We start from the raw sequence: 18592 nt of genomic DNA on the forward strand, positions 1-18592 counted from the left end.
TGAAATTTATTTTGTGGAATAAGATGAGATCTCTGCTATTTTTTGCTTAATTCAAAGCTCCCCAAACTTGGTAAAAATTTCAATTCAAGTAAGCAATGACCGACATTATTATTTCCAGTATTTGTAATGTTTATTTTGAATTTTTAGGCTGAGTCAGTTCTGTTTTCTTCTTCCCAGGCATTTATCAATGAAACTACTGCTCTTGATCCTGGTCTAGAAATTTTAGAAATTCAACACTGGTCGAATGTCTCTTTAAATCAACTTTGAGAAGTGGAGATGCAAAGGTTTTCTGGCAAGAGGTCTGAGTTGGAGTTGATTAAGCTTCTATTAGCTGAATCACCGATGCTGGAGACAATGCTTATTGAACCCAACGATTGCTAGGAAAGGAATGAGGATTTTGAAAGAGATGACAAGATTTCAGCGCTTATCACCTCAAGTAGAAATCACATACAATGATCCAGATGAAGCTGAAGAAGAAGTTTGGCAGATGGTTTGTCTTTTTTTCTTTTTTTTTAATTTTTTAATTTTTTTTTGTATGAGCATTGGTTTGAGTGAGACACAAGGGGGAATTGATCTTTTTGGTGTTTGTTTCCTGCTTGGTCCTTTGTTTCATTGAGGAACTCAGTTATAGGATTTGGTTAGGTTTCTGTGATGTTTCTTTAATGCCGTACTCTTCAGAAATTTAAAAGCCTAATTTAATTTAATGAAAAATAAATAAAAATCAATTTGAGTTTTCATTGTGTTGCAACATTTTGGTTAAACCTTGATTTGAGAAATCATGACTCTGATTATTTTTCAGATTTGTAGCTAAATGGAAAATGAGATTCATTCCAATTGACTCAAATAGTTGGTACAATATTTATTAGACTTGGTTTTTTTTTTTTTTTTTTTTTGGATATGAGAACAATGTAATTTTGGTACTATAAATATGCATTAGGTGATTTTTAAGCGTTGGAGGTAGTTTTCGACAAATGGTGGTGGTCTAAGATGGTTAGTTGCATTCGGTTGTGATTGTTGATTACAAGAGGTGGTTGTCGAGAAAAATAAATACTCAAGTGAGTTTTTATTTATAACTTTTATAGATATAAAGAAAAAAATTTAAACATAAATAGTATTAAAATGAAGTAATTATGTTATATTTCGGGAGTTTTAGGTTATCAGTGGAATTAAATGATTATATAGCCCAAAATAAGAAAAATGATAGAAAAATCACAAATACTATTTGATGGCCAGCACATGATGAGTGACATTACCGGACTCATGTAATAATTTTTGCAAAAATATTATGGAAAGAAAATGTGTGGTAAGAGTTTGCTGGTCTATGGAAATAGAAACTAGGGACACAATTTGAGTGGACTTAACTGGAGTAATGCAGACTCGGTTTGAAAATTTTTAAGATTTGGACAATATAATTTTGAATTCATAACAGATTTGAAAAAAAAATTAAAAAATCTAAATAAAATTTGCCCAAGCCTAGCTAAAAACAAGGGATTTTTTTTAGGTCCCTGATATTAAAAATTTATAACATAAAATACATTCAATATTTTTATAATGTCTAAGATCCCTCAACATTGATCTAGAGAAATTTCAATCCAAAGAAATTCTTCCCAGAGAAATTCTCTCTAGAGAAATTCCAGACTTTCCAAAGAATTTCTCTGAGTTCAAACTAGAGAAAAATCAAATTTCTCTAAGTTCAAACCAAAGAAAATTTAACAATACAGAGAAAACTAAACCCAGAAATCCAAAACCAGTAATACAAAACCAGAAATCTAGAGAAAATTCACACAATTTCCACATCCAGAGAATATTCTGATCCAGAGAAATTTTGGAAAGACTAGAAAATTTATTTGATGTTTTGGTACTAGGTTCAATGTTGTTTGTTAATGTGGTTGAGAGAATTTTCTCTGGATTAGAATTTTCTCTATATTTTTTACCAAACCCGAGAAAATCTCTTTAAAACCCACATTAAGGGTTGGTTTGGGATGTCCTAAAAAAATACACTTTTTGACTTATTGGTGGGTTTGGGTTGGGTTTGATGTGATGTGTTAGAGAGGTGATGTGATTTAAATAAGATGATGTGACTTAAATAAGATAGTGACTTTTTGACTTTTTGACTTATTTAGTACATGCCAAACTAGCCCTAAATCCATTTCAATACAACCATTGCAATTCAATCAAGCTCATTCAATAACAACAACGGCACACAGCAAAACTGTAATACAAAACCAGAAATCCAAACAAAATTCACAAAATTTCCACATCCAGACAAAATTCTGATCCAAAGAAATTCTGAAAAGATTGGAGAATTTCTCTGATGTTTTGGTATTGGGTTCAATGTTGTTTGTTAATGTGGTTGAGAGAATTTTCTCTGTATTAGATTTTTCTCTGTATTTTTGATCGAACCAGAGAAAATCCCTTTATAACCCACATTAAATCTATTTCAATACAACCACTGCAATTCAATTCAAGCTCCTTCAATAGCAACAATTGTCGACACAACCACCAAACCCATTTTGATCATTGCAATTGGCATTTACATACATTTAATTACAAATAGATTAAATACATACATTTGCTTCTGTGATAAAATCTCTATTTTTATGTTTCTGATTTCACTTACCCATAACAATTAAAGAATAAAAAAATGGTGTAGATCTTGTTGGCAACATCAAGAGAAGCTGATTAACAAATTGCTATCTCTATCGTATATATAACATAGAGATAGGAAGAAAATACGTATAGAAGTTATGCATGCAAAGAGAGAGAGAGAGAGAGAGAGAGAAGAAGAAGAAGAAGAAGAAAATGAACCGATACCAAATTGACGAATTCTTTTTGATCTCCTCAAGACTAATTCCTTTAGTTCCACCCCACCAAGGACTTCCACTCCTACTCCATTCTCTAGAACTAGTGCCAAGTTGTGTAAGTCCCCTCTCTCTCTCTCTCTCTCTCTCTCTCTCTCTCTCTCTCTCTCTCTCTCTCTCTCTCTCTCTCTCTCTGTGTATCTCTCATATGGGTCTGAAAAGTAGTGATGATACGCAAACTTGGAACACAGAGCCATACCATTCTCGAAGGACCAAGCAATGGGAGTGTTCAACTCGATTTGGAATGCAGACGATTGGGGCAACACAAAGAGGTTGAGTGAAGACAAACTAAACCAACGCACCATTTGTGACCACCTACACGGGCTTTTAAATTGATGTGTATGAATGCCTTATCACGGTGGTGGACACAGACAATGCACAACGGCGGAGCGAAAAAGGTTGTGACGAAGGAGGTGATCAATTTTGTGAGGCTGTTGGAGGATGAGATTGACAAGTTCAATGCTTTCTTCGTTAATAAAAAGGAAGAACAGAGAGGGAGAGGCCAATTTGATTTAAGAAAATCAAATTTTTCTATGATATATGGGTGTGGGGTTGAGAGACCTTAGACATCATAAAATAATATTGTGGATCTCTTCCATTACTAAAAATAGGAGAGGGACCTTAGACTAATTTTTCCTAAAAACACTAAACAACCCGAATCTTGAATCGTAAATATAAAAATATTATATATATATATATATATATAAAACTCATTAGCAATTGAATAATATTAAAATAATTTACATCGTTAAATATATTCATTAGTATATGTTATATATACAAATAATATAACACAAAATTTAATATTTTTTTTCTCACTTAAAAACTACAAAATCCACCACAGCCGTACATTGATAATTCAATCATTATATTTTACCTCTCCGTCTTTCACATTTTACAAATTATTTATTTTGATACCATTATTAATAATTAAAAAATATTCATTCATCGAATTTGAATTTATCTGAATCATCTGAATATGTGCATGGTGGTTAACTGTCTAAACGACCACTCGAATAACTAGTAAAACCCTTGTTAACCGTCATTATTACCCTTGTTGTTGAATAACTGACTGAATGATCGGCGTATACAAATTCCAAAGATTCGAGCAAACTAAAATTCAATAAATATAATATTACACTTAATAATTATACTTTAAAAAAATGTTTATAAAATAATTTTAACAAATTAATCAATCTAAGCAATTCAAACAATTTGAACAACTGTGGCTTCGCTTGGGAAGAAGGATTGGGTTGGGTTTTGGTTATTTTAGTTACAAAAAGACAAAAAAAGTTTTTTAACTCAATAAGATAAAATATCACATCTAACCCACAATCATTACATTTTTTCTCTCACAAAAAGTCAAAAAAAATCTTCTAAAATGAAAATTTTTAACCCTAAATTAAAATAACTAAAAAATTAAAAAATCAAAAAGTCAACCTGCTCCCAAACGAAACTGTATGTAATGAAAAATGATTGAGAACACTAAAAGTGGTGCTCTAATAGCACCACTAATATTGTGACAGTGGGCCCCGTTCATTGCCTATGCCTTATTTTTTTGGTTTTTTTTTTTTTTTGATATTCCTAATACGTTAATACTATTAGTAATATTTTTTTTAGTGATATAAATCATGGCGGTGTTTGGGAAAGGATTTTTTTTATTTATTTTTTTTTGTTAGTTTTTTGCTAAAAGACAAAATAGGTTAAAAAAAAAAAACAAATTCAGATAAAATATCACATCAAATTCATAATTATTTTACTTTTTCTCTCACAAACATCACATGTAACTACAAAAAAATTTAACTATCTTCCCAAACACAAAAAAAATTTCCTCCAAAACTAAAAAAACTTACTAAAATAATAACTTCCTAAACAATTACATTTGGCCCGTTTGGTAGAGCTGTGGGAAAGCGATTATAACTTATACCTTAACAGCTTATGCCTTATAACTGTGAACATAAGCTGATTTTTTACTTATAAATTAAATTTCTTCTCCCCCACTCAAAGAATAAGTTGATTTTTGATTTACAAAAAATTATAAATTGTATTGTTAAGCTGAACCAAATATATCAAAATAATTTAAATTAAGTTAAAAATTAAAATAAACTGAAAATAAGTCTTACCAAACAGGACATTGGCTTCGTTTGGGAAGCCATGGTTTGGGATTTTTTTGACTATTTTAGCCACAAAAAACAAAATAGGCTATTTTAGCCATAACAAACAAAACATCACATCCAACCCATAATCATTACATTCTTCTCTCACAAAAAAACTCAAAAAAGTCAAAAAATCAAAAAATCCTTCTCAAACCAAATTTTTAAGTCCAAACTAAAATAGTCAAAAAAAATTAAAAAGACTTCGCAAACGGAGGCATTGTTATGTAATAAGTTGGGTTACAAAGCGCGCTCGGACCCACTGGGACAACTCACAATACAACTCTCAACCTGCCCGAAAAGGGAAAAAATTATCCTAGTCGGAATATCCTATTCACACGTCTCTGTCTGTCGGATGCTTTTCGTATTGCCACGTGTCCATGCAGAAGAAAAACTGCGGAAAAACCCTCTCTGTGTGCGTATCACTTTCTTTCTCTCCAAAAAGCCAGCTTTCTCTGCCTCGGCCACAGTACTCTCACTCTCATCGTTTAAATAAAATCTGAATATCTTGCTCGAATTTTGATTCTTTGAAGTCTGTAATTTTTAACATTTGGAATTTGGTAACAGGGTATCCAAGTAGAGAGCAGACATGCAGATAGAACCAACCATGATACGAGGAGGTTGAAAGACACACCCCCCAAGTAAAGATTTCTTCTTTGGTCTTTCATTTCTGTTTTTTCAATCTTTTTTTTTTTTTTTTAAATGTTTGAAATCTAATCTTGTTTTGTTTTGATTGAGGAACTCAGTTATAGGATTTGATTTGGTTTGGTTTCTTTGATGTTTCTTTAATTCCGTACTGTAAGGAATTTAAAACCCTAATTTACCCCAATTTTTTTCCATCAAACCTTGATTCATGAAATCATGAGTCTGATAGATTTTTCAGATGTATTCAATTCAACTCACTCAAATAGTTGTTACGATATTTATTTATTATTTTTTTTGGGATATCAGAATAATGTGATTTTTTGGTACTATAAATATGCATTGCATTTCATATTGATTTGATGATGTCTTTTTTAATTTCCTAACATTCAAATTCTTAAGAGGTAAGTACAACAGACAACTCATCTCTGTTTTTTTTAGATAAATTAGAGAATAAGTAACCCCAAAAAAAAAAAAATTAACTTCAACAGACTAACTAGTGCGATCCTTATTTTAAGGGGTTTCTATGGTAACTCGCCAAATGTAGCAAGTCGTTATATATAGGGCAAATTACACTTTTACCCACTCTTAACTATTGTCCCATGTCACTTTATTCTAACTAAAATTTGCGACACTTAACCCCCTTCTTCTACTAAAATTTTCAATCAATGGAGTGCAAGTGAGAATGGTGTCATTTTGTACATAATTCTCACTTACACTGTGCGAAAAAGGGTATCATTCGTAGTTCACTAAAGCTTCATTTCTTTTCAAGTACGTCCAAAGTTATTAAATGGATTCAAGATAACTCTCCTACCGTATTGCTCAACATCATTACTAATGGTTCAAATTAGAATCCATGAATTAAAGGCTGAACAATCCCTGTCAGGGAAGTGCAGCTACAATGTGCACTTGCACATTGTAAGAAAAGTTGTGATTTTTGTGGTGAAAGTTTTGATCTTTTTTAATGGAAGTTCTGATTTTTGTGGTGAAAACTATGAATAGTAAAGTTATGATGTGAAAAATTTATACTTCTTGTATAAGGTGCATACTATATGCACCCTCTTTCGGGTGCACATGGTAGCCTTTTCCTAACAACTAAATTATGTGCACAATTAGACTTAATTGTGGGATTTTGATATTAAGATTTAGAATATATTGGTGGTATAAATTCTTTTTATTAGAATCCAAGTGGAAAAGTTTACCTCGATTCAGAAATTAGGTGACTGGAGGCAGTCTCGTGCACTAGTAGTGGCATGTCATGTGTGTTGGGTCAGTACACGAAAGGACAAATTGTTCAGATCAAACAGCGGGACAGTTATACTCAACAACTGACCAAGCATCATCATAGGTGCTCGCACATGGAATACCGTCCATTTAATTGAATACAACCAAACATATCCAACAATCTTAATTAGGTGTCACAGTCTAGTTGGGTTTATAGTTCTAATTCCCTTACATATTCTCCAATCAAATACAAATTAGACAAAGACTGACAATGCAACATAGTGTAAATGAGTCTCGGTCTAGTTAGGTTTACAGTTTGAATTCCGTTTGATATATCCTCCCATCAATAAAGATGAGTCGTTGTCTAGAAGTGGAAAATTGAAACCTTAAATGAGTTCATAAATATTACTAAACATATAAAATTAGGAATGGAAAACATGGCAAATGATTGCAAATCAATGTAGTGCAAGTGGGAATTTTTCCATTTTTGCATAGTTCTTACTTGTACCGGGTGTGCCTCACGTGCACACCGCAGTAAACATAAACGTTACTAAACATATAAAATTAGGGGAATATAAGACAAACAGGAAACATAGAAAATAATTGCAAATCAATGGAGCAATTAAGAATTGTGCCATTTTTTGCATAGTTCTCACTTGTATCAGGTATGTCTCACTTGCACTCCATTAATTTGCAATTATTTTTTCTGTTTTCTATTTTATTTGATTATCCCTCTATAAATATGAAAACTTTGATGGATATCATTTTTAGTAATTGCTTTTTAATAATTTAAAAAAATAAAAAAAAATGAGTGTTTATTATTGTCTTGGTTAAAAGTGATGGGAACTTCCACATGAAGTTTTACAAAAGGACTTGATTAGATTTGTTATATTGGTGGAATCATTTGGAATACTTTCCATAAAAACAGACTGAGCCATCTCATGTATAGATTTGAACTTGCTAGTTTGGTGAGGAAGGTGGTTGAAACACAACTTCTCCTTACCAAGAAATTTGCAGACTGTTGGGATTGTTATTCCCATGCTTAAAGAAGTTGAGGTGAAATTTTAATGAAGCCAAAATTGAGCCTAATCATGGTACCACAACTTATTGACTTTAATGGGTTAAAGTTTTTTTTGTCGTTTATAAGAATGCAACGAAGTTGATTTTTTTTTTTTCCAAATTTGCTCATTAATTATGTCAATGAAGAGTCGTAGAACCAACGACCAGGAAAAATATTACGATCACTGTAAATGGAAATGTAAGGGGGAGGAGAAGACCTAAATTGAGATGAGATATGACAGTAAAAATGATATGTATTTATTTTATTTAACTAAGCATATAACCCTTCACAAAACAAAATAACAAAGTATTCATATTGCTGATCCCACTTGATTTGGGCGCAAGGTTTAGTTTGGTTTGCTCATTGATTTCGTGATGAGAATTGACTTGTGTTTTATTGACTCTCTATCGGATTCATCTAATTTTCATGTCTGGGGACATTAGAACAATTATAGTTATAATATCAATTAGTAATAGGTAATGCAATAAGGAATCAACTTGTTGGTAGGAATGTCTTTTGCAATAAAAGAGTCAACAACTATGAGCATAAAGGAATCAATTGAGTCTATCTGCCTATCAACAGAGAGACAGAGCCTGCTGCAGGAATTTCTTTGTTGTCTTCACTCAATGCTAGCCCTCCCATATTGAACTCCAAAGGCATCTCTGCTAACCATCCCCTCCTATCCATCTCCAAAATCTGACTCTAGGAAGTACAACCTTGCAGACCAACCACCTCCACAAACCTGCCCGCTTATTTTGTAGGCCACGACGCTCCAACAATTGTTTTCCTCTCAAACTCCCCAAAAATATATCTCATTTAAGAGATGCCTCCCGAACTTCCACCTTACCTATTGAACCTCAAATTTGATCAAGGTTAGCAATATTTGGTAACCTTTTCCATGCTCAACGACCACAGAACCACCACCTCCCCCCTTCCTTCTCCTGCAACTTCAATGTTGAAAGAATTAAACCCAAGTTGAACAATCCTCCTATTTGTATAAATCCTAGTTAAAAGACTTAAAACCCTAGTTGAATTTGTATTATTCAAAGAAGCATATAAGAAACAAAGAAGAACCTCTTTTTTTTTTTTTTTTTTTTTTTTTTTTTTTTTTTTTTTTTTTTTTTTTGTGTGAGCATCAACCAAATTTTATTAAAAAAGAAAAGTGAAAGAGGACAAGAAGTCGTCATACAAAGAAAGAGAAGGAACAAAACAAAAGTACAAAATTCCTAGCCCTAGGGATGGCAAACATGAGCCCAATCCCTAGAGATCAAGAACAAAGGAACTCCTTTAAAATGAGGGGATACAAATGTCTAAAACAAAGCCAAATATCCAGCCCTATCCCACAAAGCTTCTACACTTGATTCCTTGCCATCAAAGATTCTAGTTATAGGGAACATTGTTGCTAGGAATATTGCTCTCTTGGGCAAGTGGTTGTGGAGATTTCTTATTGACAGTGATTCACTATGGTGTTCAGTTGTTAAAAGCGAGTATGGAGTTCAACCCAATGTTAGAGATTCTAACATGGTTAATAAAGGCAATTGTCATCCACCGTGAAAGTCTATTTCTCGTTTGTATCCACTTATGTCTAACTTCCTTTCATTGAGAGTGGGGAATGAGTTGTCCATCCTTTTTTGGGAGGATGTTTCGTTAGAGGATATATCGCTTAGTGCTTTTACTCTTCTTTATTGGTTGGTTCATTTTCGGAATGTTTTGATAGCGTTGGTGGCATGCTCTTCTATGGCATCCATCTCTTAGAATTTTGATCTCATTAGAAACTTGAATGATAGGGAGGCTGTAGAGTTGGCATCTTTGTTGGTATTGCTTGAGGGGGTTTCTCTTTCTTCCTCCCGTGACATTAGGGTTTGGAATCTTGTTTCTTCAAGGGTCTTTTGCCGTAAATCCTTTTTTGATAAGCTTGTTGATAATCCCTTTGTTCCCTTGTTTCCTATTCATAAGAAAATTTGGAAAGCAGTTGTCCCTCATAAAGTGAAGTTTTTCATGTGGTCTTTGGCTCAAAAGGGGGTCACAACTAATGATGTCTTCCAAAGAAGAAGGCCTAATCATTCTCTTTGTTCTCAATGGTGTGTGATGTGCAAGAGGAATTCGAAGGTAGTGGATCATTTATTCCTTCATTGCCCAATAGCTTTTGTATTATGGCAGTGGCTTTTCGGCTTATGTGATGATCAGTGGGTTGTTCCACGGGACTGCATTCAAATGTTTCTTACTAGGTTCAAAGGGTTTGGGAGCACCAAGAGAGCCAAAACAATGTGGACAAGCATTGTTTTTGCTAACAAAGAAGAACCTATTAATACAAACCATTAATATCTCAAAAATTTAGAATCATAGGTTTATGCAATAGTAATATCTTTAGTAAAGTTCTATCTATCTTGTTACTTACCATGTTAGCATTCAAGAAATATTTATACTACTAACTTATTTTAGTTGGTTCTAGTTAATTGCTGGTTAGTATAGAAATTCAGAGTATTTAATGAAAATATATCATGTTATTTATCCCCAAAAAAATATGAAAATATATCATGTTAAGATGGGCAAATTCATTTTACCTTCTTCAATTTACATTTTAAATTAGTTGTCCTCGTGTTCTATTTGTTTTTTGTTGCTTAGAGAATAAATCCTTTTTTTATTATTATTTCCAGTCATTAATTTCTAGTAAACACAAAAAAGATAGTCAATTTATATTTATTTGTTTTCTATGTGCTTCCTACAAAAATCCACGAGAGATTTTTCTGTTAGTTATATTTTTCTCCTTTTACTTGAGTTCCAGTTAAGCATTCATTAGACTTGTTGTAAATATCCTTTAACTCATACAGGTTCCAGCAGGTATTTAACATTTTTTCTTTCAATTTTGTAAAAGTTTCTTAATGAGATTATTAGGTTTCTCATTTGACTGTTGATTGTTTGTACAAGAAAATGAAATTGTTTTCTACTTCTCATTCTCGGTACTATCCCACTTACTCCAAACTATCAACCAATGGCAGCTAAATTGCTGATTCTTGTCTACAAGTCGTGCGCATATGTTTCGTCCAACTGTTTGAACCAAATTTTAAGGTCAACAGGATGGGTTATTGATTAGATTAATTTTCAGGAGTTGTGTTATTTGGGAAATTTTTCCTTTCTTTTCACAACTGCAAATTTGGGTTAACAGAATGTTATAACAGGAGATACGATAATTAGCTATTTCTTATTGTTCTCTTTTATTTTGTGCCAAGAAATGCAATAAATCCACTACCTTGGGGAGCTTGTTACTTTGATTTTGTCGAGTTTGCTGATTGTCAGAACCGTTAGAAACATAAAGAGAATCAAGAAGAAAATGCGTCGATCAACTTCAGACATAATTAGTAATCTTCCAGAAAGTGTAAAAGAAACAATCCTAGCGTGTTTGCCAATACAGGATGCAGTGAGGACTAGTGTTTTGTCAAGAAAATGGAGGTATACCTGGACGAAACTTCCCCAACTTGTATTTGATGATACATTCTGCAGCGACTTGTTCAGCAAAACCAAGGATAAACTTATGACGATTATTTATCAAGTTCTGTTATTTCATCATGGACCAATACCCAAGTTCACACTCTCTTTATCTGGATTGAAAAGTTGTTCGGAGTTCGATCAGTTGATACTTTTCGTTTCAAAAAGAGGTATCCAGGAATTGAATCTCAACATTCAGAATGGTGAACCTTATAAATTGCCATCATCACTATTTTCATGTCTTCAACTTAAGATTTTGACTCTCCATTCTTGTATATTTAATTCTCCACCTGAATTTAAAGGATTTAGCAGGCTTCTTGAACTGGAGCTTTACGAAGTAGTTGTTACTGCCGACATACTTTCAAGGTTAATCTCCAGTAGCCCACTACTTGAGCGACTGTCACTTCAAAACTCCACCAGTATAGATTGCCTTGAAATTAACGCTCCTAATCTTAGATTCTTACTCTGCGAAATCCATGCCGGTTCTATTTGTTTAAAAAACACCGTTCAACTTGCAAGCGTTGCAATTGGTTTAATGGCGTCCATGGATGTGGAAGAATTTGAGGTAGCAGAAACTTCCAAATTGGTGACGCTTTTTGGTAGTCTACCTGTCATTGAGTTTCTGGAATTGGACTATTATTATCTTCGGGTAAGATTAGCTTAGTAAACCACTCTTTTGTTTCTTTTTGTGGGTGTGTGGAGGATTTTGTAAGTGACCCATGTTTCTTTGATTTTTTTTTCTTTTGCTTCTAGTATATGTCTGCAGGTGGTGTACCAAAGAGGCTTCCAACTACTTTGAACAACCTTAAATTTCTCTACTTGAATCAAATTTGTTTCGGGCAACTAAATGAGATCTTGGTTTTTCTTTGTTTAATTAGAAGCTCTCCAAACTTGGTAAAAATTAGAATTCTGGTAAGTAATATTACTATTTCCTATGTTTATATGTAAATTTGGAATCTTTAGGCTGAGACACAATTCCATTTTCTTCTTTCCAGGTACATACTGATGAAACTGCTGATGATGTTATTGATAATCCTGTTCTAAAACTTTTAGAAAAGCAAGACTGGTCAGATGTCTCTTTAAATCAACTTCGAACAGTGGAGATGTATGATATATCTATAATGAGGTCTGAATTGGAGTTTATTAAGCTTCTATTAGCCAAATCACCAACGCTGGAGACAATGATTATTAAGCCTGACCCAGTGGAGGTTGCTGACGAAGGTCCGACAACCAAAGTTATAAGTAACATGTCTGCAGCATGTGTACCAAAGAAGCTTCAACCTACTATGAACAACCTTAAAACTCTCCAGTTTTTAGAAATTTGTTTCGGCCAACTAAATGATATCTTGCTTATTCTTTGTTTAATTAGAAGCTCTCCAAACTTGGAAAAAATTACAATTCAGGTAAGTAATGGCAGATTATTATTTCCTATGTTTATAATGTGTATTTTGAATCTTTAGGCTGAGACAATTCCCTTTCTTTCTTTTTTCACAGGCATATGTCAATGAAGAAACTAATGCTGTTGATCCTGTTCTAGAACTTTTAGAAATGCAAGAGTGGTTGGACGTCTCTTTAAACCAACTTCAAACCCTGGATTTCTGGAATCTATCTGGCACAAGTTCTGAATTAGAGTTTATTAAGCTTCTATTAGCCATATCGCCCATGCTGGAGGTAATCTTTATTGAGCCTGACTCAGAGAAGATTGCTGACAAAGGAGTGAGAATTTTGAAGCAGTTGGCACAATTTCCGCACTTGTCACCTAAAGTGGAAATTGAATTCAACGATCCAGATGAAGATTAAGTTCAGCAAATGGTTTGTGTCCTTTTTGGCCATCTTTGGTTTGAGTGGGACAGAGAGATGATATTTTTTGTGTTTGTTGCCTGATTGGTCCATATTTAAAAATAATTACTGCTGAGACATTCATTGTGGGAATGTGGAACATCTTGAGGGCAAAAAATTGCTCTCCTTTTAGGAAAAATAAAACTTCTTCAACAGTTTAAATTATATGAAATTTTGTTGAAATTTGGCAATGATGTTTGTGATTGTGAATTATATCAAGTTTACATTTCCTGTTCCTCATTTCAGGTAATCAGTTAGGCAGGAATTTGGCATTGACACTGTGATCTGCACACTTCACACAGTTTATTTTCCACTTAAAATATCCTTAACTTTAGTTTATTTTGATAAAAAAATGTTTTTTACATAATTTTTTTTTAGAACTTATTTTTTGTAAAGGGGTGGGTTGGAGGCAGCGGCTATGGTGGGTTGTTGTGATGGTGATGTGGTGGCATTGATAGGAGTTTAATTCAGAAAACATTTTTTATATTTTTCAAAGTGGAAAAAAATAATAGTAAATTATAAATATACCTCCTGAGCTTTGTTTAAAATACAAATTGGTTTTTGTGATTTGAAAAATTACAAATACTCCCTTATTAGAATTTTTTATTTAACAAAATTAACTGAAAAAATAAAATTCATAATTCCACTCCTATACAATAATAAAATTACTTAAATTATTAATTGAAACATATTTTTAACATCATTAAAAATTGTTAATTGACTTGATGATTTATTAATAAAATGAGCAATTTGTTATGAAATTAAAAATTTCATGAGTGGAATGTAATTTTCAAAATCACATGGGGCGATTCATATTTTAATAAAAATCTCAAGAAATGTATTTATAATTTACCCAAAAGAGAACTATTTAGAGTTTAAAAAAATTCTCCAAAAACATTTATGTACTCCTCACCCGATTGAGCATAACACCTTTCTGGTTTGATGTTTTCCAAACTCAAATCCTTTTTGACTGGTGACCAATTCAAGTAGATTAATTCCAAACCCGAAAGTGTTTGGTAGAGTTTTAGAATTATGATTTGATAATAGAGTTGTATTTTGAGTTTATGAGTTTTGGAATTATGATTTGAAAAGATAAAATTTGTTTCGTTATGAGTTTTGAATTGAGTTTTAGAGGGAGTTTTGAAATTAGAAAAGTTTTTTGATTAAAAAACTTACAATTCATAACCAAACACACAATCCAAAATTCATAAAAAAATTTAAAAAATTTTGAAAAATATTTTTTATTTAAAATATAAAAAAAATAACAGGTACCAATTGTCAAAAAAAAAAAAACACGAATATTGTTTCAATCAAACGGCCGAATGTCCGGGGAATATTCGGAAGATTACCAGATAGACATGTTTTCAAAAATGAGTGTAGAATCAATTTTTAAAAACTCTAATCAAACAACACACCCAAACCAAAAAATGAAATATAGTTTTGAAATCTCCAACAATCTAGAGCTATATGCCTCACGATTCCGCTAACAACCATGGTAAGAATTCCGATGATATCTATCACAAATCTAAGCAATTCAGACAATTGCGATAAGTTTGGGTTTCAAATTGACTAGCTTAGACAATTTCTCAATCTGTCTTATCTGAAAATTTAAATAAAATGTTAGAGAAGTCAAAAATTTTATTAAAAGTTTTAGCAAATCACAGAACTCATATTGTGTAGGTCTCACACCCATATGAAACATTTGATAGAAATTTTTGTAGAATTTTTTTGGGTGTCTACCATTACTCAAACTTAAAATAAAAATAAAAAAGAAGGGTTAGGAGCCTTGTCCCAATTTCCAGTTCACACGTCTCTGTCTATCAGATTCTTTTCGTATTGGCACGTGTCCATGCAATATAAATGCGGAAAACCCTTTCTGCGTATCTCTCTATCCCATTTTCTTCAACCAGTTTGCTCCGCCTCGGCCACAGTACTCTCTCTCTCTCTCTCTCTCTCTCTCTCTCTCTTTCAAAATCTTTATCATCCTAGAATTTTGACGCTTTTGAAGTCTGTATCGGAATTTTGTAACAGGGATTCGAAGTAGAAATAGAAGCAACCATGATACGAGGAGGTTGACAGAGACCACCACCACCCAAGTAAAGATTTCTTCTTTGATCTTTCATTTCACTTTATCACTTTATTTATTTATTTTTAAATTTTTTTTTTTTAGGAGGTATCGGAATAATGTGAGTTTTTGGTACTATAAACATGCATTTCATATTGATTTGATGATGTATTTTTTAATCCAAAACATTCAAATTCTTAGAATAAGTACAACAGACAACTCATCTATGTTTTTCAGCTAAAATAATGAATAATTAATCAAAAAAATTAACTCTAACAAATTCACTAGTACAATCGCCATTTTTAGGGAGATTCTATAGTAACTTGCCAAATGTAGCAAGTCGTTGCATGTATGCCTAAATATAGGGCAAATTACACTTCATTGCCCCGTGTCTCTTTATCCTAACAAAAAATTTGCAACACTAGACCCCTTTCATCTACTAAATTTTTCAATCAATGGAGTGCATGTGAGAATTGTGTCATTTTCATCTACTAAACCTCAATGCCATTCCTTCATTGTTGACTGTGAGAGGTTAATTAGCTCCATTGTAGTCTCTCTCTCTCCCTCTCTCTCTCTCTCTCTCTGTTTTTGTGTGTTTGAACTAGTTTTTGGGTACAATTTTTAAGGGTGTTGTTTGTCAAGTTCAAATTAATGTGAATTGTTTTGGTTCTTTGAAGTTCAATGTTGATGGATCCAAATGGGACTTCAAAGAAAGATACATGAATCTAAATTGTATGCCCACCAAGAATAGTCATCTTGAATCTTTGTTCGAAGTTGTAACACACATATCTTTTGAGGTGGTCCAGGTCTGTCTAAAGTCATATTTGTCTAAGAAAAAAAAAAAACTTGGAACATTGAAGTCCTTGATTGTAATTTGCTTATAGAAATTGTGAACCGCCCTGAATTTGTAAATTTTTGTGTTGTTTATTTATAATTGGGCAAACTTCACTTTATCACTATGGTTTGGGCCGGGTGCGAATTACCCCCTCTGACATTCGGAAATCACCACAGAACCCTTATGTGGCTTGTGGATTAAAACGCACACTAACTTCTGTTAACAGAAGTTGTAAATTGACAATTATACCCTCATTCATCTTCTCTCTCTCTCTCTCTCATCTTCTTCATCTTACATACAGTTCACCCAACTGACATACACTTCACCCAACTGACATACACTTCACTTCATCATCTTTCATACAGTTAACTGAAGTTGTACATACACTTCATCATCTTTCATCTTCACAAACCATTGAAACTTATTGAAATAGAATGACACAAATATATATATATATATATATATATATGGATAAAATTCAAAAAATATATATATACATACAGCAGATGCAAAAACAAAATCAATTTTTTTTTAAACATAACACAGATATATATTTATATATATGGATTTGATATACATATATATATATAGATTATATAATCAATTTTTTTTTTTTTTTGATGAATTGAAATTAGCTTTGATATACATATACATATACATATATATATAGATTATATAATTTGCATACACATATATACAGATTATATATATAGCTACACATTTTCTCTTCCAAAGTCTCAGGCACCAGCATTTATTAACTTTTGTTACATATAATCTATAATCTGGACGGTGGCTTGCCGCGATGGCTCTGGATTGGGGTTGTCTGAAGCTGCTGGGGGTGGTCGACTATGGAGGTCATGATGGAGTTGACCGGAGAGTGGCTCTGGACTGGGGTTGACCGGAGAGTGGTGCCGGAATGGGATTGACCAGAGTTAGGCAATAAAAAGCTCAAAAATTTTTGGTAGTATGAAGATCAAACCATATTCAGTAAGATCAAACCATCTGTCATCTTTTCTTTTCTTTTTTTTCCTGGGTAAAGGTTTACAAATCTGATGGCATTGTTTATAAATTTGAAGATGTGCCAGGGGCATTTTCGTCTTAAAAATAGTGTTACTCTCCTTGCAAGCGCGTGACTCTCACAATGTGTTATCTTTAACGAAAAAGCTAACTGTACGTTTTAGTCCACAAACTACATGAGGGTTACGTGGTGATTTCCGAATGTCAAGAGGGAATCCCCACCCGGCCCAAACCACAAGGGGGTAAAGTGAAGTTTGCCCTTTATAATTTGTGAATTTGTAATTTTTGTAATGTTTATTTATAATTTTTTACTCCATGTTATCGCCAATAGATCTTGTCATATTAGTGAATGATGAGATTTTTGTTAGCCATTGTAATGTTCATTTTTTTCTTTCCATAACTACAAATTTTGGTTAATAGAATGTTGTAACAGGAGATATGGTAATGAGTTATTCCTTATTGCTCTTTTATTATGTGCCAGGAAATGCAATAAAAACACTACCTTGGGAACTTGGTACTTTGATTTGGTTACGCTTGCTGATTGTCGGAACAGTTAGAAATATGAAGAGAAACACGAAGGAAGTGCGTGGATCAACTTCAGACATAATCAGTAATCTTCTAGAAAATATAAAAGCAACAGTCTTAGTGTGTTTGCCAATACAGGATGCAGTGAGGACTAGTGTTTTGTCAACAAAATGGAGGTATATCTGGACAAAACTTCCCCAACTTGTATTTGATGATAACTTCTGTAGAGAATCAGCCAAAAAATCCAAGACTGAACTTATGATGACTATTTATCAAGTTCTTACTTCATTGTGGACCAATACCCAAGTTCATACTCAATTTATCTAGACTGGAAAGTTGCCCGGAGATGGATCAGTTGATACTTTTCCTTTCAGACAATGGTATCTAGGAATTCACCCTTCCCATTCAGAAGGGTGAACCTTATAAATTGATGTCATCATTATTTTCATGTGAACAACTTAGGTATTTGAGTCTTCATTCTTGTGTATTTAAATCTCCACCTGAATTTAAAGGATTTAGCAGGCTCGTTGAACTGGTGCTTTATAGAGTTTTTGTTGCTTCTAACACACTTTCAAGTTTAATCTCCAGTTACCCACTACTTGAGAAACTGTCACTTAAAAGGTCCTTCAGTTCAGATTGCCTTGAAATTAACGCTCCCAATCTTAGGTTCTTAGTATGTGAAATCTATGGTAGTTCTATTTGTTTAAAAAATACTACTAGACTTGCATGGGTTTCAATTTGTTTTATGGGGATCTTTAATGTGGAAGGAATTACGGAAGCAGAAACATCCAAATTGGTCACGCTTTTTGGTAGTCTACCTGTCATTGAGTTTCTGCTATTGGAGTATCATACTATTCGGGTAAGATTAGCTTAGTAAACCACTTC

The 18592-nt window shown here is 32.9% G+C and overlaps 1 protein-coding gene across 2 annotated transcripts; it reads left to right on the forward strand.

Moving 5' to 3' along the window:
• The first annotated feature begins 5274 nt into the window (after positions 1–5274).
• LOC114271801 (F-box/FBD/LRR-repeat protein At1g13570) lies at positions 5275–13456 on the forward strand. 2 transcript variants are annotated; one of them, XM_082871242.1, is made up of 6 exons: positions 5275–5483; positions 5582–5655; positions 11171–12075; positions 12180–12338; positions 12422–12829; positions 12921–13456. In XM_082871242.1, the coding sequence occupies exons 3-6, from the start codon at positions 11272–11274 to the stop codon at positions 13224–13226; spliced, it is 1677 nt and encodes a 558-aa protein (XP_082727368.1). In that variant the 5' UTR covers positions 5275–5483; positions 5582–5655; positions 11171–11271; the 3' UTR covers positions 13227–13456. The 2 variants fall into 2 exon arrangements, with proteins under 2 accessions (XP_082727368.1, XP_082727369.1); XM_082871243.1 differs by lacking the exons at positions 5275–5483; positions 5582–5655 and having other exon boundaries at positions 11139–12075.
• The last annotated feature ends 5136 nt before the right edge of the window (positions 13457–18592 follow it).

Source organism: Camellia sinensis, chromosome 5 (genome assembly GCF_055761805.1).
Source record: "Camellia sinensis isolate YWXY chromosome 5, ASM5576180v1, whole genome shotgun sequence".
Taxonomy (NCBI): domain Eukaryota; kingdom Viridiplantae; phylum Streptophyta; class Magnoliopsida; order Ericales; family Theaceae; genus Camellia; species Camellia sinensis.

Coding starts and splice junctions, on each gene's coding strand:
- LOC114271801 (XM_082871242.1), top strand. CDS start 11,272: ATGCGTCGATCAACTTCAGACATAATTAGTAATCTTCCAGAAAGTGTA. Junction 12,076..12,179: donor TGGACTATTATTATCTTCGG/GTAAGATTAGCT, acceptor TTTTGCTTCTAG/TATATGTCTGCAGGTGGTGT. Junction 12,830..12,920: donor TGGAAAAAATTACAATTCAG/GTAAGTAATGGC, acceptor CTTTTTTCACAG/GCATATGTCAATGAAGAAAC.